General features: G+C 43.6%; 1 protein-coding gene across 6 annotated transcripts in view; it reads right to left on the reverse strand.

Moving 5' to 3' along the window:
• Window positions 1-24081, reverse strand: part of CNKSR2 (connector enhancer of kinase suppressor of Ras 2) — a 546461-nt gene that overhangs the window by 351148 nt on the left and 171232 nt on the right. For all 6 annotated transcript variants that reach the window (XM_033948517.1, XM_033948514.1, XM_033948515.1 and 3 more), the window contains exons 5-6: window positions 12911-12952; window positions 1793-1912 (exon numbers count right to left, since the gene is read on the reverse strand). In XM_033948517.1, coding sequence (XP_033804408.1) covers window positions 1793-1912; window positions 12911-12952 — 162 coding nt within the window. The remainder of the gene's footprint in view (window positions 1-1792; window positions 1913-12910; window positions 12953-24081) is intronic.

Consider the following 24081-nt stretch of genomic DNA (forward strand, 5'->3'; position numbering starts at 1 on the left):
ACAATATTGCGAGGCGTGCAAACCATTACACGCAGGACTGATCTGAATATTCCTTCAGTGATTCGAAATATCTTTCCTGGCATTGTGAAAGACAAACCTCAGCCTTAGAATGCAGCTTTCACTTCTAATGACGTAAAAACCATTCCCTCCTGGGAGGGTCAGTGGTTCAAACCATACCCAGTTTCACAACTATTTCATGACCTTTCAGAGACCCTTTATGAAGGGGGGGGGGGGGCATCCTTAGTCCAGGACCCGCGGCAAGTGCACGTGTATGACCTGGCTTTGAATCTATTAACAATAGAGTCAGACTTTGGCTTTTTACCATTTAACTCTGCCTAGAAAAACAGAGCCTTAGGGGAAAGTCAGATTTTCAACATACTTTTTTCTTCCTCAGTCGGAAAGATCACGCTTACATCCTAGCCTAGGGGTGCCCAACGCGTCGATCGCGATCGACCAGTAGCTCAGGAAGGCAACTCGAGTCGATCGCACTCGTGTTGCCGTCCTGATCTACGGGCCGATCAGCCTTCCTCTCCAGTGTTCTCCCTAGGGCCTTTTAGCTGGGCGGTCCGCTGCCGCTGCTGAACATTAAAACAAAAACAAAAAAAAACGGCTTGGAGATTTCAGCCCCTAGCGAACTTATGCTCCGGGCTCTAACGTGTGCGTGCCGGCTTCTCTTTTCTTCCCTCCGAAACCGGAAGTTATGTCCGGGGAGGGGGGGGGGAGAAGGGAAGCTGGCACGCACATGTTGAGAGCCCTGAAGCAAGTGTTCGCTACAGGCTAATGCGGGAGACAGGTTAGTGAAGCATTTGTTCGTGTTCCTGCCGGGTCCTGCCTACTTTCTGTTTCCGCGAAGGCAGGACCCGGCAGCATTTCCCCCAATAGGTTGATCACGATCTTGGGCTGATCAGCCTTCCTCTTCCCGACGGCAGAATTGACGTCGGGGAGAGGAATGCTGGTTGGCCGAAGCAGGGAGAGCTTGGGGCCTGTTATTGGTGGTGTTTGGGTCCTGGTCCCCGATGGTAATGGCAGTGGCAGTGGCTTGGGGGAGGGCAGGGAGAAAGAAAGAAAAAGGGCAGGCAGGGATACAGAAGGAAAGAAGAGAAACAGAAAAAAATGAAAGGGAGGCAGAGAGAAAGAAAGGGCAGGGAAGAGGAAGGAAAAGTTGGGGGGAAGGAATGAGGTCTGGAGGAGAAGCAGCATACAGGCTAAAAGAAGGGAAGAAAGATTGTATGCACAGTCAGAAGAAGAAAATGCAACCAGAGACTCATGAAATCACCAGACAAGGTAGGGAAAATGATTTTATTTTAAATTTAGTGATCAAAATGTGTCTGAATTTATATCTGCTGTCTATATTTTACACTAAGGTCCCCTTTTACTAAACCGCAATAGAGGTTTTTAGCACAGGGAGCCTATGAGTGTCAAGAGCAGCACTGGGCATTCAGCGCAGCTCCCTGCGCTAAAAACTGCTATCGTGGTTTAGTAAAAAGGGAGGGGGTATATTTGTCTATTTTTGTATGGTTGTTACTGAGGTGATAGTGCTTAGAGTCATCTGCTTTGACCTCTTTGAAAAACCCTGGAATAGGAATGATGATTAACATTTTCTATGCATACAGTGTGCTTTGTGTGTTTTTTTTTTATTTTATTGTTGGTAGATCATTTTGACTTGGTCATTTAAAAAGTAGCTCGCAAGCCCAAAAAGTGTGGGCACCCCTGTCCTAGCCTATCTCATTTTCCTAAAGTAACAAGCTGTCTTCTTGTTAATGACTCCTGTGAACACATGCAAACATCTTACCAGCCCTTCGCTTGGCTTGACATTGGTCAGCTGAGTCACTTCAAGATGAGCAGACTGGGACACCAAGGGGTCAGATGAGAGAGAAATAATGTGGTCACAGACGCTGGAGAGAGTTTTACACTGCAAGCAAAAAAAGAACACAGAGATCAACTACTGGTAACTAGATTATGGGGACAAAGCTAACCCAAACCAGGTCACTGGCGCCTTCCAATACCACCACGGGTGCAAAAGCAGCTATTCCAGATATTTATTTGGGGGTTAGACAGGATCACATAGAAGAACATAAGAACATAAGTATTGCCTCTGCTGGGTCAGATCAGGGGTCCATCGTACCCAGCAGCCCGCTCAGTTCCCACAACCTGAATTGCTTATGCCCTAATCCTGATGTATCCTGTATAGTACCCCTCTATCCATAACCTGTAATCCCTTTCTCCTTCAGGAAGTCATCCAATCCCTTTTTGAAGCCCAATATTGTACTCTGTCCTTTCACCTCTCCTGGAAGCGCATTCCAGGTGTCCACCACCCTCTGACTGAAGAACTTCCTAGCATGCGTCTTGAATCTGTCTCCTTTCAGTTTTTCCGAATGCCCTCTTTTTTTGATGTCCCCGCTATCCTGAAGAATCTGTCCCTCTCCACCTTCTCTATACCTTTCATGATTTTATAGGTCTCTATCATGTCCCCTCTAAGTCTCCGCTTTTCCAGGGTAAAGAGCCCCAGCTTCTCCAGCCTTTCGGTATATGCAAGGTTTTCCATGCCCTTGATCATTTTTGTTGCTCTTCTCTGGACCCTCTCGAGCATCACCATATCCCTCTTAAGGTGCGGCGACCAGTATTGGACGCAGTACTCCAGATGCGGGCGCACCATCGCTCTATACAGCGGCAGGATAACTTCCTTCGTTCTGGTAGTGATACCTTTTTTGATAATGCCCAACATTCTGTTAGCCTTCTTTGAGGCCGCGGCACATTGTGCCGCTGGCTTCATCATTGTTTGCTATTTGTTCTACCTAGATAAGAACTGCTGATTGCCGTACGGCTGAAAATCAGGCCTGTTAGTTTTGCTGGGAGGCTGAAGAGCATTCTTTTATGCATTTAAAATCTTTTGGAACTTGGAAACGAGAATACAGATTATTTATACGGCACAGAAAGATGCACTTTTACAAATTACCCATCACCAACTGTTTTATGGCATTCACACGTCAGCGGCCAAGATTTTGTGGCAATGGAAGTACCAATATCCAGATAATTAAATAATGCTGAATTACTTTTACATTTCAGAAGATTACTGCTACTGTGGTTTCCAAAGTAACAAATCCATATTCTCAGGATGGAGTCCGATTTGGCTAATGTCCCAGACACTGGAGATTTGCAGGAGCACTTGATTAGATTTAAATTGCGCATTATCAGTAATAACTCATCTAGTTCTAGGTCTTGATTATTCACATTGTCTATCATCTGTCCTATTTCTGGCTTCCTTAAAGAGTACGGGAACTGATTTATGAAGAAAATTTTCATCTTTCTGTGTCTATGGGAAAACAAGCCTTAAAGCTGGGATCTAAGCTCTTGTATAGTTCTATTTCTTTACAAAACACAAAGCACATTACCTCAAAGCTATACCCATGCAGTATCATCTGCTTAAAGACTGAAGGAATAGACATCCAGGCCCAATTATCCTACACTCAGCCCTGGGAAATATGCCAGTACTCTGCTGATGTCAGTATAGCTGCAGCACGAATAAGGCCTGTGGTGGTTACCAGCTGGTTCCAATAAGTCAGAAGAGATCTCAACCTCTTGAGGCATATGGGTTTGCCGTTCCTGAGCTTCTCAGGAGCCATTGGAGCTACAAGTCCGTTAATGTGACAGGGGGGAACAGCAGGACTAGATCAGCCACCCCTGAGAAGAATGGAGCTGGTTGGCTCCCCTACAAGAGCTTTCAGGTCTCTGTTACACTTGAACAGACTTTGGGGACAGACTTACTGATCTCAATCTGTATACTTTGGAGGAAAGGCAGGAGAGGGGAAATATGATAGAGACGTTTAAATACCTATGTAATATAAATGCGCATGAGTCGAATCTCTTTCATTTGAAAGGAAACTCTGCAATGAGAGGGCATAGGATGAAGTCAAGAGGCGATAGGCTCCGGAGTAATCTGAGGAAATACTTTTTTACGGAAAGGGTGGTAGATGCGTGGAACAGTCTCCTGGAAGAAGTGGTGGAAACAGACACTGTGTCTGAATTCAAGAGGGTCTGGGACAGGCACGTGGGATATCTCAGAGAGAGGAAGAGATAATGGTTACTGTGGATGGGCAGACTGGATGGACCATTTGGCCTTTATCTGCCGTCATGTTTCTATTTTGATTTCTAGTGAGATAATTCCATTTGCTGATGACACAAAGTTGCTTAAAGTTGTTAAATCGCAAGAGGATTGTGAAAAATTGCAAGAGGACCTTGTGAGACTGGACATCAAAATGGCAAAGTGATACATATGGGCAAGAAGAACCCCCAACTGTTGCAGGGTTCCATGTTAGGAGTCACTACCCAGGAAAAGGTTCTAGGTGTCATCGCTGAGGATATGTTGAAACTCTCAGCTCAATGAATGCTGAGGAAGCAAATAGAATAATAGGAATTATCAGGAAAGGCTTCACCAGTTATCTTACAATTTGTGTCATGCAGCTGAAGCCTTTTGAGTCCTGAGGAAGTGGCGGAAGAGCCGTGAAACGTTGACTAGATTTACCCATACATTTTTGGCTGACTGAATGGATAATCGTTGCTTTATCAAAAATAAGAATATTTAAAGTTTGTTCTAAACTTTTATTCACATGTGTGCAGCGAGAAATCAGAATTGAATCGCACTGCCAATTGATTCTGGCACTTGGCATTGTGATACACCATTGAACGAAAGTTGTTTTTATGCCGATGATGTGGTTGGAGGTTGGTAGGGCATAAATTTGCTCTCCATTATCCTCAGGCTTTTACTTTCATTCTGAGTGGTTTATTTATTGTGGGTGTTTATTGTAATTGAATTGGTATTATATCCCTTGCTTCCTTGTTGGTTAGGGAAGAGAGAAACACACAGAGAGAGGAGATGCTGGGCGTGGGGAAAGATATGGAGGTGAATGATGGAGAAAAAAAAGAAATGCAAAATGGACAGGATACCCTGGTAAAAGAGTTAAGAGAAGACAGAAGAAAGCAGAAACTAGATTCTGGGACCAACATAATGGCCAGACAACAAAGGTTTTTGGAATATGCATCTGCCAAAACTGATCAGAAATTGGTTGCAATTTGTTCAACTTAGGAAGTACAGTAAAATCTTGGTTTGCGAGCATAATTCGTTCCGGAAGCATGCTTGTAATCCAAAGCACTCATATCAAAATGAATTTCCCCATAGGAAATAATGGAAACTCAGACGATTTGTTCCACAACCCAAAAACATTAATACAAAATACTATATGTACTTGTATTGCAAGACCTCACTCATTTAGAACAGTCACTACACTCCTGCAGCGTCAGAGAGAGAACCATCGGCTCAGTTGTGATGATGTGACGTGTGTATACTGTATGTACTCGTATTGTAAGACCTCGCACGTTTAGAACAGTCACTCCACTCCCGCAGCGTCACAGAGAGAAGAACCATCGGCTCAGTTGTGACGATGTGACACGTGTATACCATATGTACTCGTTTAGAACAGTCACTACACTCTTGCAGTGTCAGAGAGAGAAGAACCATCGGCTCAGTTGTGATGTGTGCATACTGTATGTACTCGTATTGCAAGACATTGCTTGTATATCAAGTTAAAATTTAATCATATGTTTTGCTTGTCTTGCAAAACATTTGCAATCCAAGTTACTTGCAATCCAAGGTTTTACTGTACTTGGCTTAAGAAAGTTGAGAAACAGTGCTGTAAGCCAGCGGCACAATGCGCAGCGGCCTCAAAGAAGGTGAACAGAATGTTGGGCATTATCAAAAAAAGTATCACGACCAGAACGAAGGAAGTTATCCTGCAACTGTATCGGGCGATGGTGCGCCCGCATCTGGAGTACTGGTCGCCGTACCTTAAGAAGGATATGGCGATACTCGAGTGGGTCCAGAGAAGAGCAACAGGGATGATAAAAAGCATGGAAAACCTTTCATATGCTGAAAAGCTAGAGAAGCTGGGGCTCTTTTCCCTGGAAAAGCGGAGACTTAGAGGGGACATGATAGAGACTTATAAGATCATGAAAGGCATAGAGAAGGTGGAGAGGGACAGATTCTTCAGGCTAGCGGGGACATCAAAAACAAGAGGGGGCATTCAGAAAAATTGAAAGGAGACAGATTCAGAACAAATGCTAGGAAGTTCTTCTTCACTCAAAGGGTGGTAGACACCTGGAATGCGCTTCCAGAAGAGGTGATAGGACAGAGTACGATACTGGGTTTCAAAAAGGGATTGGATGATTTCCTGAAGGAGAAGGGGATTGAAGGGTATAGATAGAGGGTTACTATACAGGATATTAAATGATTAGGGAATAAAAGGTTTAGGTCACTTACAGGTCATGGACCTGGGGGGCCGCCGCGGGGGCGGACTGCTGGGCACAATGGACCCCTGGTCTGGCCCGGCAGAGGCAAAGCTTATGTTCTTATCTACTGCAAACTGAGTCACTTGACTAGTCATAGAGCATTCTAGAAATCAAGTAAACCTTTGGAAAAGTCCCCAGTGTGCGGTCTCTAATTCTTTTATAAAGCAGCAATTTAGGCCATAGAATACTATATTTCCCTACAAAAAAAAAGTGTAGCTAGGTTTGATGAAAAGTTGCTTCAAGCTGTGCACTTTCAGTAATTCTGGTACCTAATGTGCTTCTAGCATCTCCCTGACTGACAAGTTTTGAGGGGGCTGCTCATTAGAGCAGCATGCGGAGAGTTAAGCGAAGTGTGGGAGCATAAAAGTCCTCTAGGAATTCATAGGACTACCAGAACGCACCGAGGACGGCTCGGCAAAAGAATGGTGAAAAGAGAAAAGTAGGGCACCCTTCCTAGCTAAGTATACTGCAGGCCAGAAGCAAGAAACAAAGTCATTGGGAAGGAGGGATGGGGCAGGGAGGAGGGAGAAAGAGAGAACTGGGTCCAATTTAAGAATCAGTGAAAAAAAGTTTGCAAAGCGACCGATTCATACAGTTATGTAAGAGGGAACCTGCTGCCGAAAGCTTCATCTTTTGTAGTAGGGGCAGAGCCACCATTGAGCATGCCTGGCAACATTCCAAAGACTGCCCAATGGAAGGGGCTGCCTGAAGTCGCACCTCTGCCCCACTCCCCCCATGCTTGGGTCTGCGATCGTACCAGCTCTCCCTCACTGCTGGTCCTCCCCACACGGCAAATAGAGCACTGAAATCTGCCTCTCTGGCTGTCAGGGCCTTTCCTGTGCACATCCCTTTGGCTGCATCTAAACCCTGCAGCTTTCCCTATGACACTGACACAGCCATGCCTATCGCTCATGAACCCTCCTTTGCGTCTTCTCACCTACATTGTCTGAGATTAGCTCATAGCCTGTTTCTTCCTATTGTTCCTCTTTCCTTTTCCACCACAGTGGCTTCTGCACAGTGGGGTAGTGAGGGGGAGGAGGGGGGCGCCCCGGACACCATCTTGGTAGGGAGCGCCAGCACCTCTCTGCCTCCCCATGCCATGCTCGCGCCCCTCTCTCCCTCCACCTCTTTAAATCTTCGCCAGCACGAGCAATTTTTCCAGCCTGTTGCTCATACCGGCCTGGCTCCCCTCTGAAATTACTTCCGGGACACGGGGCCAGGAAGTGACATCAGAGGGAAAGCCTATGCTGGTGCAAGCAGCAGGCTGTTCACGCTGGCAAAGATTTAAAGAGATAGGAGGGGAAGGGATAGGGCTACCAAACGTCTGGATTTCCCTGGACATGTCCTTCTTTTTGAGGACATGTCTGGGGGTCTGGACGACTTTATCCAACCTCTTCCTTCTCATCTAAACCAATGAGCTCCTCAGTACCACATCACTTACTTTTTGAACCCATTACCTCACCCTCCTATTTGTCTACCATCCTCCTCTCTGCCCTAAAACTTTAACCCTTTCTCTCTCTCATTCAGATGTTCCCATTCTTCCTGCAAGTATTTCACCTCCGAGGCAGCAGGTCTTCCCTTGCTTCCCCCTCTCTCACTAGTGTCTTCTTGCTCCTTCTTATGCTCTCTGCTGGTGATATCAACCCTAACCGTGGCCTTCCCAATCAACTTCCACCCTATTTATGTGGCTCACACTGCAATGTTACAAGTTTTCAAGTTTTATTAGGATTTTATATACCGCCTATCAAGGTTATCTAAGCGGTTTTACAATCAGGTACTCAAGCATTTTCCCTATCTGTCCCGGTGGGCTCACAATCTATCTAACGTACCTGGGGCTATGGAGGAGTAAGTGACTCCCCCTGTCTTTTCTGCCCTTCTCATGCGCCCTGTGGAATGCCCGCTCTGTCTCCAATAAGTTTGCTTACATCCATGACCTTTTCATTGCTCGATCTTTCCATCTTCTCACACTGACTGAGACCTGGATCTGCCCAGATGACTCTACTTCGGCTGCTGCACTGTGTCGTGGAGGCTACCTGTTCTCCCATATGCCTCGCCTGGCTGGTCATGGAGGTGGCGTGGGGGCTATTGCTTTCACTCTCTTGCAAATTTCAACCCCTTGTTCCACCTCAGTCTCACCGCTTTTCTTCCTCTGAAGTCCACTCTATCTGTCTTTTTTTCATCTCTACCACTCTGCATAGATGTCATTTACCGACCCCCTGATAAGTCCATCTTTTCATTCCTCACGGACTTCAACTCCTGGCTTTCCCTCTTTCTTCAACATCCATCTCCCTCCCTCAACCTTGGTGATTCCAACATTCATGCTAACAACAACCCCTCACTTCTAGGCATCTAGTCCTAACATCCTCATTTGATCTTCAGCTATGCTCCACCACCCCTGGCCACCAGAAGGACCATTGCTTTGATCTTGTCTTCTTCTCCAGCTACACTATCACAAATTTCTCCATGGCAATACTTCCCCTCTCTGATCATCATCTGACAACTTTCAGAATCCATCACCCTCCACCCCAGCCCAGGTCGATCTCCTCCTGTATAATTAGGGATCTTCAGGCATTCGACCCCGACAATCTCTCTGCTGCTGTTTTGCCCCTCCACTCTACCACTATGCTGCACAAAGTCTGTAAACAAGGCTGTCTCCTCCTATAACATCACTGCTCCCCCCCCTACCCCACATTCTGTAAGGCGCCCCAAACCCCAGCCCTGGCTAAACTCTAAAATCCACTACTTACATTCTCATGCTGACTTTATTCATGTCAAATTCCTCCTGACTTCCTTCCAATCCGCTCTCTCACTTGCCAAACAAGATTATTACATCTGCCTGACTCTCTTGGCTCCAACCCTCGCCGCCTCTTTTCCACATTGAACTCCAACCCCTCTGTCACCCTCCCCCCAGACTATGGCTGAGTGCTTCATTGACAAGGTTCACAAAATTAACCTTCAGTTCTCAACCGAACCACCTCCCCCAGCCCGCTCTACCAACCAACCTCCCCTGAAACCTTGCCACCTCTCTTCCTTTCCTAAAATTATCGAGGAGGAAACTGCATATTTTCTGTCCTCCAAACTCACTACTTGTTCCTCTGATCCCATCCCTACCCATCTACATACCACTCTCTCTCCTATTGTTTCAGAATTTAAAATGGATTTTTTGTGACTCCTGTTGCTAAAAGGAGGTATTAAGTACTGGAAAATAGAGAGTTTTAATCCCATCACTGTGTAAAACCACTGATTCAGCTCAGATTGCCTAGTATTATTGGTGTTTGAAGCAAATTTTTTATATTTAATTTGGTGTTCCGCTATTTTTCTGCTGGAGTCCATTCCTGCAGTCTTTTCTGATTACTAATCCGCTGAGCCCTTAACCAGTATACACCACTGTATGATGTTTAGAGAATCTGAAACTATTTTTTGAAAGCTAAATATTCTTTTGAGAACTAAACGTCTAAAACTTTAAGAACAATCACTTGTTTTGGAACTCTGAGAGGTAAGTACTTGAATCTTTACTATGTTATCCCATCGGATAAATTCAGATATCCTCTAATTTGTAACTCTCAACTGTATCATGTAATGTACATGAATCTTTGTTATATAATTCTCTCGGTAATGTCCAGATATCTTCTAATTTGTAATCCGCTTAGAACCGCAAGGCACAAGCGGAATAGAAATCACTAATGTAATGTAATGTAATGTTCTATGGTGAAGAGCTGTTTCCAGTTAGTATTCCAGATATACCGGGGCTGTGAGATAATTACTGAGGAGTTTCATTATTTCTGAATCAAAGACACTTGGATATTCAGATAAAGCTGAGTGGCTCAGATATTGTGGGAATGTGTTTGTTGAAACTCTGTTAGCTGACTTCATATCGGAAGCATTTGGGAGGGGGGTGTTTCCTGGGAAGGTCATCTTAGGGATAAAAAAATTATCTGTTTTTTGGCACATGTAGTTAGAAATACATGACCTTAGCCTAAGAAGACACCGACTTTAACTTTCATTCATGTAGGGAGATTAGGGTTTTGCTTCCTTTCATATGTTTACAGATAGGATAGTGTCAAACATCCAGAACTTCAGAGGAGCTGCGGTTCCAGACAGGACAATGACTCAGTGGTACCCAGCCCAAGAAAGTGGCAATACCAGTGAAAACAGGGTTTTTTTTAGTTTGTTTGTTTTTTAAATACAAAATGTGTGTCCATTTTTAGTATTTTATTGAACTTTGGGACTGCGAAACACTCTCTGGTTTTAAAAGAGTCACCTAGTCAAATACTTACCTGTGGTTCTGGGTATCCTGGAACAAAGTTGATATTAAGTTGTTTGGGGTTTTGTTTGGGGTTTTGACTATTATCACTAACTATAATGGTGCAATCAATGTAAATTTAATCACACATGAATGCTAAATTAGTTTTGATATTCATTTATATTTAAATCTAATTTACCTTATTTAAACATGTTAACAACAATTATTTATTTTTCTTTCACCTTCAATTGTTATTGTTGTTTCCAGTTGCAACAAATAAATACAAACATTTAAATGTTTAACTTCTCTGATGGTGTGAATTGAAGGAAATATCCATTGAAACATCTGACCGTGCTTACAACGTCTCATACATTTAATTGTAATAATTAAATTGTAATGTAATTGCATCACATCACCATTAGGGGGGGTTTATATATTGAATAAAAGCAGCTGGTCCCTCCCATACTTGCGGGACTACAGGTGATTTACTCTGAACATTTCTGATCGTTATTCTCATATTCATATTTAAAGAACATTTGCTATTGTTTTCTCTGAGCTACCTAGCGTAGTCACACATTTTAATTACCTCTGCTTTATTATTTAATTGCTTTCCTTGCATGTAAATAAAGCAGCTTTGATCTTTATAAATCTGTGGGCCTCGTGTCAGTTGCTTGTCAGTGTTTTCAGGAGCTAAGAACTCAGATTTGCATAGCTAGGGGGGACGTTGCCTAGAAATCCTGATAACAGAGTGCTACCATTATATACGTAATTAGCATGTCCCTATTTTAATACAGTGTTCGCCAGGAGGCACTGTAACGACTCCTCTTACAGAAAAATAACCTCACAGGATAAAGTCCTTTATTACTTACTGTGAGATTTTTCTTTTATTAGGATGTAAAATAAATTGCCTTAGTAGCTACGAGCATACTGGTATTTCATTCCAACATCTGAGGGCTAATATGCTTCAGATTGGACTAAAATAGTTCATCCAAGCTATAGTTGAGGCTGTGATGATTATAAGATACTTAGAAAGGGGGTAGAAATCTGGAACGTTCTTCCAGAGGCTGTTACAGGGGAAAGCACCCGCCAGGGATTCAAGAAAGTGTTAAATAAGTTCCTGACGAACCGGAACGTACGCAGGTGAGGCAATACTCAAATAGGACACTGGTCTTTGACCTAAGGGCTGCCGCATGAGTGGACTGCTGGGCACGATGGACCACTGGTCTGACCCGGCAATTTTTATGTTCTTAAATATGTCATTAAGCTCTGGAACACATTGCCAGAAGTTGTGGTAAGAGCTTGTCCAAACCATTTTTAAACCCAGCTAAACTAACTGCATTTACCACATCCTCTGGTAACAAGTTGTTGAATAAGAATTCCATGTTTAAATATTGACCTAATAACACTGCATTACTTAACAAGATAAAGCACAGTATACTAAAGTGTATCCATTCGGTCAATCTGATATTCTGATTTCATAGGGAGAGTGCGGTGCCATGGTTAAAGCTACAACACCCTGAGATTGGGGGTTCAAACCCACGCTGCTCCTTGTGATCCTGGACAAGTCAATTAATCCCCCCACTGCCCCAAGTACATTAGATAGATTGTGAGCCCACCAAGACAGAAAGGGAAAAATGCTTGAGTACCTGAATAAATTCATGTATACTGTTCTGAGCTCCCCTGGGAGAACAGTATAGAAAATTGAATAAATAAATAAATTGTGATGTCATAATGCCTCATTCCACCAATAAGAGCCAACCTCATCAGTGATGTCACAATGGCTTGATTGTCCTAGACTTGGCTCAATTTTACTACATTTTGATTTCTAGAGTGGTGCAGTGGTTAAAGCTACAACCTCAGCACCCTGAGGTTGTGGGTTCAAGCCCACGCTGCTCCTTGTGACCCCTGGGCAAGTCACTTAATTCCTTCATTGGCCCAAGTACATTAGATAGATTGGGAACTCACTGGGACAGACAAGGAAAATGCTTATGTACCTGAATAAATTCATGTAAACCGTTCTGAGCTCCCCTGGGAGAATGGTATAGAACAGTGGTTCCCAACCCTACCTGGAAGACCACCAGGCCAATCGGGTTTTCAGGCTAGCCCTAATGAATAGGCATGAGAGAGTTTTGCCTATAATGGAAGTAACAGGCATGCAAATCTGCTCCATGCATATTCATTAGGTCTAGCCTGAAAACCCGATTGGCCTGGTGGTCCTCCAGGACAGGGTTGGGAACCACCGGTATAGAAAATGGAATACATAAATAAATAAATAAAAAGAATCACCCACAAGTCAAAAACATCATTCACTTCAAAAATACTCACCACATGAAGAATTTTGTTCTCCGTTTCATACACCGTGCAATCCTGAAATTGAAAGAAGATCATTGCGTCATCAGAAAGGAAAATGGTATTTAATGTACCATCTCCAGCAAAGTAATGCTATAGAAAACTTCAAACCTTTCTTTTGGTTACAGGTGAGCACTGAAATCAGTGGCATAGCAAGAGAAGCTGGCACCCCGGGAGGAAAGAAGACTATGCCCAGCAATTGGGGGGTGTCTCTTAATTACATCCCCCGTTACCTCTTAAATCCTTCTATTGGTCACCAGCCTACCTGCTGTTCACACAAACTTGAGCCTTCCCTCTGATGTAGCTTCATGATTATTTGAACAGGAAGTTACGTCTGAGGACTTGGAGCCGGTATAAGTAGTGAGTAGTAGTCTCTGCTTGCTACCAGCTAAAATTTAATGCTAAGAAATGCATGGTCATGCATTTGGGCTGCAAAAACCTGAGGGAACAGTACAGATTAGGGAGTGAAGAGCTTATGTGCACAACAGAAGAGCGGGACTTGGGTGGGATTGTATGTGATGATCTTAAGGTGGCCAAACAGATCGATAAGGTGACGGCGAAAGCTAGAAGGATGCTAGATTGCATAGGGAGAAGTATGGCCAGTAGGAAAAAAGAGGTATTGATGCCCCTGTATAAGACTGTGGTGAGACCTCATTTAGAATATTGTGTACAATTCTGGAGGCTGCACCTTCAAAAAAATATAAAAAGGATGGAATCGATCTAGAGGAAGGCTACGAAAATGGCAAGTGGTCTTCATCATAAGGTTTATGGGGACAGACTTAAAGATTTCAATCTGTATATTTTTAAGGAAAGGCAGGAGAGGGGAGATATGATAGAGATATTTAAATACCTACGTAATATAAATGTGCATGAGTCGAGTCTCTTTCATTTGAAAGGAAACTCTGCAAAGAGAGGGCATAGGATGAAGTTAAGAGGTGATAGGCTCTGGAGTAATCTGAGGAAAAACTTTTTTATGTAAAGGGTGGTAGATGCATGGAACAGTATCCCAGAAGAGGTGGTGGAGACAGAGACTGTGTCTGAATTCAAAAGGGCCTGGGATAGGAACTTGGGTGTCTCGGAGAGAGAAAGAGATAATGGTTACTGCGGCTGGGCAGACTAGATGGGCCATTTGGCCTTTATCTGCCATCATGTTTCTATAACCACAAAGCTCTATGACATCACAATGCAGGTGTAATGAGCCTTAGCCAATAGGGAGAGGAAATGCAAATGTTAAGAGCCTTAGCCAATAGGGAGAGGAGGAGATACTGGATGCTGTGAATGGGCAGACTAGATGGGCCATTTGGCCTTTATTAAGATATACTGGGAGGGGGAAACTGCAGTTAAGAGACCCCCCATCCCCAATCACCTGGGGTGAGGGGGGGGGGGGTGGAAGAGGAGAGATGCTTGGCTGCTGGACTGCTGCTGGGTGACATCCCTGCCAACACTGCACCTGGAGTGCTCTGTCCGTCCCCCCCCCCCCTCCCCTTACGACACCACTGACTAGAGCAATTGTCTTTCTTTTTTTACCTAGCTCCACGGACACTGTAATATAAACATGACCAGCTAGAAAATGTTTGAGTCGTTTTTCCTCATTGTAAAGACACACTCTTAGCAAAAGAGTGCATACTATCTCCAGATTCTGTGAAGGTCGCCCACATTTAGGCGCTCAAGTTTCGGGAATTACAGATCCATGCACAAAGTAATTGTCTAAATTTGTACTATCAATCAAGTTAAAGAATTTATAGCCTACTGCATCCACAGTTTTGCGCGGGTTACATAAGAATGCATATAATAAAAAATTATAGGAGGGATCCAAGATGGCCGCTGGATAGGTTTGCTGAGTTACATGCTCCTGTGGGTTTGCTCTGGAATTCCGCTTTTCATTGTTCTTACCTGACATTTTCATTTGAATAACGCCAAAGAGGAGGGGGGAGAAGTGTCGCCAGTGCCTCACGATGCTCTGGGACCGCTGTCTTCGGGAACACAGAGGAACTCATGCGGCGCATGCAGGGCATACCGATATCATCAGTGACCCCCGCCCCCGCTGGACACACTGCAGAGGAGCAAGATGCAACAGATCTCCCAGGGTTTGGAAACAACTCTAAGTCCTGACATGAGAGCACCACCCCCGCATCTGCAAACTACCAGTTCCCTGTGGGCAGAGGAGCTTCCGGGAGTCAGAATGCAACCTCCCTCGGAGTCTAGAGAGATCATAACAGGGACTGAAGATTCAAGCTCTCAGTTTCTAGAAAGGAGCCTGAATATGGATTCGGAAGACTTGATAACATCAGGGACTGGATTAACCCAGCCAGAACATCGACAAGAAGACTTGCCAGTGGGTGAGCAAAGTACTTTACATTTACAGTTTTCTCAATTTTAAAAACCCCACGAAGTAACATTAGACGTCTTGTGAGATCTCATGGCTAATTTAGCTAAGACTATTAATCCCCAATTTCAACTAAACTAAACTAAACTAAACCTTAAGTATGTATACCGCATCATCTCCATAAAGATAGAGCTCGGCACGGTTTACAGGTAACTCAATAAACGAGGGAAGGCCATATTAAGAAATTAGAGGTTATGAAGAGGATAGCTAGCTTTACATTTTAAATAGATAGCTTTACATTTTGGAGAAAAGCCAGGTTTTCAGATGCTTTCAGAATAATTGGAATGAGCCTAGGTTCTGCAGCGGAGCAGGGAGGTTATTCCAAAGCTCAGTGAATTTGAAGAAAAGGGATTTCCCTAATGTACCTGCATAGATGACGCCTTTTAACGAGGGAAAGATAGTTTGAGTATGTGGGCGGATCTGGTAGTGTCAGGTCTCAAAGAATTCCAGGATAGTGGGATTAGGGGAGGAAGAATGCCATGTAGGATCTTGAAAATTAGGCAGGTACATTTAAAGTGAATCCTAGAAATCACCGGAAGCCAGTGAAGTTTTAACAGAAGCGGGGAAACATGATCGAATTTGTTTTTTGTGAAGTTCAACCTAGCAGCAGTGTTCTGGATCCACTGAAGTCTTTGAAGATTTTTCTTGGTTAGACTTAGATAGATGGAATTACAATAGTCCAGCCTAGAAAGAATGATTGATTGTATAAGGACAGCAAAATGTTGTTGGCGGAAGCAGGATCTCACTTTCCTCAACATGTGAGGACTAAAAAAACCATTTTTTACCAGAGAATTGAGATGATCATTAAAGGAAAGAGAAGGGAGATTAAAAGAACATGATAAAGACATTACCAACTTAAAGCAAATGACTGGCGACTGTAAAATTGTAGTAGAAAATTTGCAGCAAGAAATAAAATCTTCAAAACAAATACAAGAGACGCTAATGAAGGCTTATACTATTGATTGGTGGTTACAAAATCTGCTAATGGGCCCCAAATCTCATTAAAGTTTTTACAATGACCAGTTAGTTCCGAATTCATATGTTCATATTGATAGAATAAGCACTCCTGCTACCTTACTTTTGACAGTTGCCCTTACTTTAGATAACACTTGGTTGTTACGAATGTTTTTCAAAAATAAACAAAAATAATTTTTGGGATTTCAATTTAATATCCTTCCAGACTTAGCACGCAATACACAAAGACGTAGGAAAGAATTCTTTTTTTTTAAAATTTAAATCTTTATTAATTTTCAAATATTAACAGTGCAATACAATGAATTTAAACATAAACACTTCACAAAACGCACTTTATGATTAAATCTTTTTTATTCATTTAAATAACAAAACAAAGAACAGTTAAGCCAGCCACATATTCAAGGCAACACTTCCAATTCTAACAATTCAACCACCTAACCACCCCACCCCCCACCCACCCACCCACCCACTCCTTTCCCATGGGAACAGCCATAATTAAACATCTCAATTCAACAGTCTACTGCGTACAACTGGTGTCAGAGTTTCACAAAAAGGCAACCAACAACGTAAATATGAGGAACCATTTTTAGAGTTTATATCTGTAAGGGCCAAACGCTCATATCCCGCCAATTGGATCATCTGTGCTCGCCAATGAGCCACAGTAGGGGTATTGGAGGACAGCCAGCATTGGAGAATAGTTTTAAGGCCCATGAATATGGTCTTTTGAACAAACGCTGCTGTGCCTGGACGTTTGGGCATTAAAATAAATTTCAATGTAAAGAGAAAGGTGTTTGTTGGTGTCCAGGTACAGTTCCAAATGGACTGAACATGAAGACAAATTCGTTTCCAATAAGCTTGTATACCCGGACATAGCCAAAACATGTGTCCCAGAGAGGCCCTCGGGGCCGCGCACTTCGGGCAACAGTCACAAAACGCACTTTAAATTCAAAAATAATTCAAAAAACAATCATTTTCTCCCCCCCCCTTCCTCCCCTTAACTATTAAAAGTAGAAGTGCATATTTAATTTCAATAATATAGATAAATTAAGTATAGCAAACAATAATACATTCCCCTCCCCCCACCCACCCACCCTGGATGTGTAAGGAAGTCAGATAAAAAGGAAAGGTACAACAGTTATTGTGACTCGATAAATGCAGTCAATGGGCTCCACACCATTTTGAATGCGTTACTATATCCCAAACGTTCTGCGTTCGTTCTTTCATATTTGTAACTGGAACATAAGTTTGCCCACCAGAAAGTGTACGGTAATTCAGTGTACGGTACACAATCTTCCAGTTACGTGTAACCATCTGGATGGCTATTCCCAACGTAGGAAAGAATTCTTGTTAATGAAACCTGCTGTTTTAGCTTTGGAGGGCTACCTTTTTCCTTCGTCACCCATGTAAATGTATCATACATTATAAATCACATAAATTTGTTTTCTTTGACCCTCCCCAACTGACAACGTTTTGTCAATGCCCCAACTGGACAGTGTAATCGCGATCCCCTCCCCCCCCCCCCCCCACCGAACTGGCGCGAATCGCAGGAGAGATTGGGCATCTCTCCTGCCGTGTTTTGCGGCAGTTTGGGGGGGGGGATCACAATCGCAGCAGGGGAGATGAGCCATCTCTCCTGCCGCGATCGTTGCGGAGATAGGGGGGTGGGCAGGTTGCCGGGGCCACTGAGCTGATCGCGGCAGCCAGAATCAGCTCAGCGTCCCCTATTCGGAACTTATACCTGTTTTGACTCGGTCTACGTCAAAACGTTTAAGTTCCGACTGGGCAACCTGTTTGTTATACTTGCTGTACAACTAAGTCTAGGTCGGCCCACCTCCCTCCCTTTCCCCTCCTCTAAAAACGCCTCTTTTCGCTCTAGGCGTTTAGAGGCAGGGGAAAGGCCTAAGCTGGTTTTAGATACGTCTAAATCCGGCTTTGATTATCGGTACTTGGACAATTTGGCTTTTTGATCGTCCAAGTACCGATTTAGGCCTCTATTTAGACTTTTTTTTTTTTTTTTATTAGCCCCTTAGGCTTCACTTTATTATATTTGTTTATTGCCAGCTTTTACAAAGCTGCAGTGAAGGTTTTTAATGCAAGCCGGTGAGGTAAATGCTCCAATGCTTGTAGAATTCTTATGAGCGTCGGAGCGTTTACCGTGCCGTAGAAACCTCTACCGCTGCTGTGTAAAAGGAGCTCTATGTTTTTAATTCATTTATATATTTTTATTATTATTGTGTTTGACCCCTGGTGCAATCGGCTGGTGGCATTATATTCTTAAATCATAAACTTAAATAAGGGTAACGTTCACAACTCCTTGCAGAAATGCTTGATGTCATCACGCATTCACCCCGCTCCTTATTATCATCATTAGCAGTCTTCCAGATCCTCAGCGGTACCACCACACATTCAAATGCTTAGGCGTCGGAACGGGGGAGGCCACGGGTGCCGGGTCCTCTCCAAAAATTGGAAACCCGCCCTCCCGCCCGCTTCCTGGTGTTCTAATGTTTCAACCTTCCGGCAGCTGCCGCACAGCGTCGGCGAGCAAGCCTGCCCCGGAGCCCTCCATTCTACTTCCGGGGGCTGGACTACTCGCTACGCGGCGGCTGCCTGACGCTTTAAAAGTACAGTGCCGGGAGGAGGTAGGTGGGGAGTCTGGAGCTGGGGAGAGTCCACACCGTAGGATTCCGCGGGGCTAGGGCGGAGATCCTGGGCCCCTCCCAAACCAAGCAGCGTTCCGCTTTCTATGCTCAAAAGTATCTCATAGTATGTGGCTTTATGTACCAACTCGTAGAGAATGACACGGTGACAAAGTTCATCACCGTTCCCGTCCCCGCGGATAACCGCGGGAAATAATCCCATGTCATTTTCTAGTGTCTATTTCAACCTCAGTCCTTCTACACCAGCATTCTTCAAAGCAAAGCTTGTGGGTCAGTGGTTGTGGCCATTCATACTCTGATTCTTATGTGAACCAAGGATAATGAAGCCATTGTGACATCACTGATGTGATTGGCTCTTAGGCACTGGTGGAATGAGGCATTATGACATCACAATATCTGCTCTGGATACCTCATTCTGTAGTGTCTGTTTCAGCCTCAGTCCTTCTACACCAGCATTCTTCAGAGCAAAGCTTGAGGGTCAATGGTTGTGGCCATCCATACTCTGATTCTTCCCTATCTCCTTAAAGAATGACATGAAGATGGTTTCCCGCGGTTATCCGCGGGGACGGGAACGGTGATGAATTTTGTCACCGTGTCATTCTCTACCAACTCGTCACTGGATCTATTTATATATATTTTTTTAACCTTTTAATTTATAACATTTTTATTGAAGAAATCAGTAAATATACAATAATATAATACAATAAAATCATTAAATTAAAATTCATCATGCGTGGGGTCCATTGAAGAATTTTGTTAACTCTGATTAGTTGGATTATGCCTTTATTTTTCTTCTTTGATTTTCACATCCAGGTAGGGTGGAAGGGAGGAAGAGGGGGGTATTATATTTTGTAATATTAATTGATTAAATACAAGTCCTGTTTATGATATTAATTGTATGTATAATTAATGCACCTTGTTTTTTGTTCTCGAATTAGGGTGGGAGGGAGGAAATATTTTGCAGCATTGTTTGATTGATAGTAAGTGCTGTCTATGAAGTTAATTGTATGTTTATTTTAATGCACTGTTCTCAAATTGAAAATTAATAAAGATTTTGTTTTTTTAAAGGTCTCTGCGTGTTGTACTGTAAATCGTATAGGACTTCCCCAGGATATTAAGGCATATAAAATGTAATAAGTTAAAACTAAAATGGATATTGAATTGTATGAAAAAAAAAAGCTAACTCACTCTGTCCCTTTGTTTTATAGTGGAGGTCTTCCTACACCATTATGTCATAAATGTGGGAGGGAGGGTCATACTTTAGGACATGCATTTTGGTTTTGCCCCATAATTCAGCACTTTTGGAAGCGAATACTAAATTCTGAGTCAAAGATAATTGGAAGATCTTTGCGCTGTTCTCCTTCCCTCTTTATTTTGGATTTGCCAGAAGCTTTTGGCCATTTGCCCGAGGGACATAAGACGCTGTGTAGGAAAACGAGTCTTTTGGCTAGAAAATGTATACTTCAATATTGGACGATCCCGGACCCTCCGAGGTTTTGGCATTGGCGGAACCAATTACATCGGTCCCAATTACATTTGGGAAGCTAGAGATGCTGGAATTACAAGAAAGCGAAAGATGATGTTTATACAAACCTGAGATTCATATTTGCAAGCTTTGCATCCTAAGGGCCGTAGTGCGATTTTAAGTTGGGTCTCTTAATTGGGCTTTTATTTAGTTGAATGAAGAGAGTATCATTGGGTAGAGAGTACCATTGGGTGGGGAGGGGAGGGTGTGGCGAGGTTATTGAAAGGTTCAAACACATAGTTACATATAGATAAAGTGGGGGTTTATTGAAAGTGGAATTTGTCTTTTTTATTATGTATATTATATTATTATATTTGATGCATTATTGTTGTAATCAGTGCCTTGATATTGTATTTGTTGTGTTTGATGATGTCTGCATCAATAAAACTATTTGAATCTAAACCACCGAAAAGGCTATAAAAAGTTGAGTAACTTGTTCTTTTGTTGTTGTTTTTTTAAAAGGCTGTTGGAAGTACAAGTTACCTCATGTGAAATGCTGGCAGGAAGCTTTCTTAAGATCAATGTGTGTACACTACAGGGGAGCTGAACTGGAAGCCATTTCTTAGATTAAACTTAGGATAAATGCAGCACAGCACAGCATGAGTTATTAAAAAATATTAATCACATACTGCAGATTCCATCATGAGCTACCAGATGGTGGGTATGCAACATATTCCTCACGTATTGTACTCCTGAGAAGCTTCAAGCTATTTTAAGCAGATGATTTCTATAACAGCCTCTTTGAGTGCAAAGTCTGAAGGATACTTTGGTCTGAGAACATATTTTCTAGAGGCAAACCCATTCCTTCTTTTGCTTTGAAAATGGCCCCCAGAATTTTGCACCTGCCACAGAGGGGTGTGTGTGTGGGGGGGGAGGGGGCGGGGGGGAGTTAAATTTAGTTGGGAAACAGCAGGGCATATACTGTAAATAGCAACATATGTGCATGATTTGCTGGTCTCACCCAAGCCGTTCCCCTGTTCCAGGGAGTCCCTGTCCCAGGGAGCTCAGACTAGCTGGATGATATTCAGCTGCTGCAGGCAGTGTTTTGTTGTGCAAAATTACACCTGATGGTCAGTGGCTGTCCTTATCCACATACTGGCACTGAATATTTGGGTCTTCAAAGCTACCCGGAAGCTCTTTGTGCTCTGCTGATATTCAGTGCCAGGCTCCAAATAACTGGCCAGGCAAACTTGGGTCACTCCCACACAGGGCATAAAAAAAATAAAAAGATGAAAGTGTAGCAAAAACTGCTAAGGGTAGGGACTGAAATAGCTGAAGAAAGAATGAGCAAGTCAGCTTGCCGAAGAAAGATCCTGAGGCAGTGGCATAGCCACGGATGGGCCAGGGTCCACCCAATGTAGACTCGGGTCCACCCAGAATTATGCCACTCTTGCTGTGCCCACCGACCGAACACTTCCTCTTCCTTGGGCAGCCAACACTCTTCCAAACGGCACCGGCAGCACTTACCTTGAGCTGACGCTGGCCCCTCTGCACACGCTCAGTTTTCGCACACAAGCAAGCATGCGTGGCCTGTGCGTTGCTGGATGCCATTTGGAAGAGAGCCAGCTGCCCAGGGTTTGGGATTTCCAGGCAGGAGGGGGTGGGTGGGAGAGGCCAGTGGCAGAGAGTAGATAATGGAGCAGGAGGACAGATTCCATGCCCACCCACCTTGGCCTCAGGCCCACTCAAAACCTATCCTGAGGCTCTCATGTGCAGCAAAACTGCCTCTCCTCTAGGCAGCAGAATCCAAGCGCAAGCCTTCTAAGATGCCCCCGCCTACTCCCTGATTGGTTGTCTGAATCACAATATGCTAATCAGCCTAGGGAGGCGGGGAAACAGCAGCTGTCTTCCCATACCTGCAGCTATGACAAGACAGAGAGGGAGCAAAGGGGATGATGAATGGTGGAGCCCACACAGGGATTACCAAGAGCAGCTCTTTAATGCATTTTCAATTAAAGCTTTCTGTAACGGTCTGCAAATAATTCTCATGCATCTTTTTCTTTTTTTCATTTTGCTTCTTTCTGATTGATTCTACTCTTTTTAAATATGTCATGCTGTTACCAAATGTGGTTTACCATGTATTAGGCACAGATATATTCTCTCTCTCTGCTCCCACCCACACTTCACATCTTGTATTGATGTAAGATAAGAATAGAGGAGCCCAGGCTGCAGAATATATTTTTAGATTATTCTTTGAACTCTACCTTGCTGCATTAGGAGTGAGACACTCTATTTGCTTGAAGAAATTCTGCAAAATCTGTTTGGCAAGCCAATAACCTCTTGCACATTATTCCATCAAGCTTCTGGCATCTTTAGAAGTTCATCAAAATTTCATTATTTCAGAAGACCATGAAAAACATCCAAGTGCACTAGAAGCTCTTTTTTCTCTCAATACTTTTAAAGCAGAAATCCTCTAAATTTAATCTCAACACCTCAAAGCAGAAGGTTTTCAGCATTTCCACAATGAGTATGCATAAAAATATATGTAGTTTTTATACATTCTTTTTGTGGGAGGCAAATCTGGAAATCTCTCTCATATATATCCTTGTGGAAATTCTGAACAATTAAGACCATTTTTTGACTATGCTGTATAGTAGAGAAACCGCGGGGACGGGAACGGTGATGAATTTTGTCACCGTGCCATTCTCTACTGTATAGAAACAGCTGAGGGTCATTTGGACCACCTAGTCTATTCACTAACCTGGCTGCAACTTCCCCCGAACATCAAAGATTAGGCCCCTGGAGATTAAGTGACTGGCTGAAAGTCATATAAAGAAAGAGAGACAGAGCAGTGAATGGGGAGAAATATAAAGCGGGTTTTCAAGAACAGAGATCTGTGCTGAGGGGAACATACAGTGTATGTACTGAAATATCTAGACTGTGTCTACCCAGGAGGAAAATCAGAGCATATTTCCTGGTTCTGCACAGTTCTAGGGGCTGTATTGGTCCAGGAAGAAACCGGATTCTTTGTAATTACTGATCCCTTTCGAAGTAGAGATCTGCACAGGAATGGGGATTGCGGGAATCCCCCCCCTAACCCACGGGACTCCCACGGGGACCACCCTCTGGCCCATGGGACTCCCCTCTAGCCAACGGGACTCCCACGGGGATGGAAGGCTTTGGAAGCAGGGTTCATCCATATAATATAATGGACACGTCAGCCTTAGTAAAAGAGGGGGTTTATAAGTTAATTATTTGAACTAAAAACAAGAAAAGGGTTCCACCAAAGAGATTCCACAAGGAAAACAGCAGCGCACACACAAAAGAAACTGTGGAATTGATGATCCTGTCAGAAGTAATTGCTGCTTTTTATGGGGATGGGTGGGGATGGAGGTAATTCCTTGCGGGGACGGGTGGGGATGGAGAGGATCCTGATGGGGATGGGTGGGGACGGAGAGAATCCTGGCGGGGACGGGTGGGGATGGAGAGGATCCTGGCGGGGACGGGCGGGGATGGGTGGGATTTCTGTCCCTGCGCAACTCTCTATTTCGAAGGACCAAAGAAAGATCTTGCACTACCTCAGCTTTTGACACCACCTGTAGGTCCCATTTGGTATTGCAACTTACAAAGAATTCAGCATTATCGTTTTTGTGTAAACACAATG

The sequence above is a fragment of the Geotrypetes seraphini genome, chromosome 6 (assembly GCF_902459505.1).
Source record: "Geotrypetes seraphini chromosome 6, aGeoSer1.1, whole genome shotgun sequence".
In the NCBI taxonomy this organism is placed as follows: Eukaryota; Metazoa; Chordata; class Amphibia; order Gymnophiona; family Dermophiidae; genus Geotrypetes; species Geotrypetes seraphini.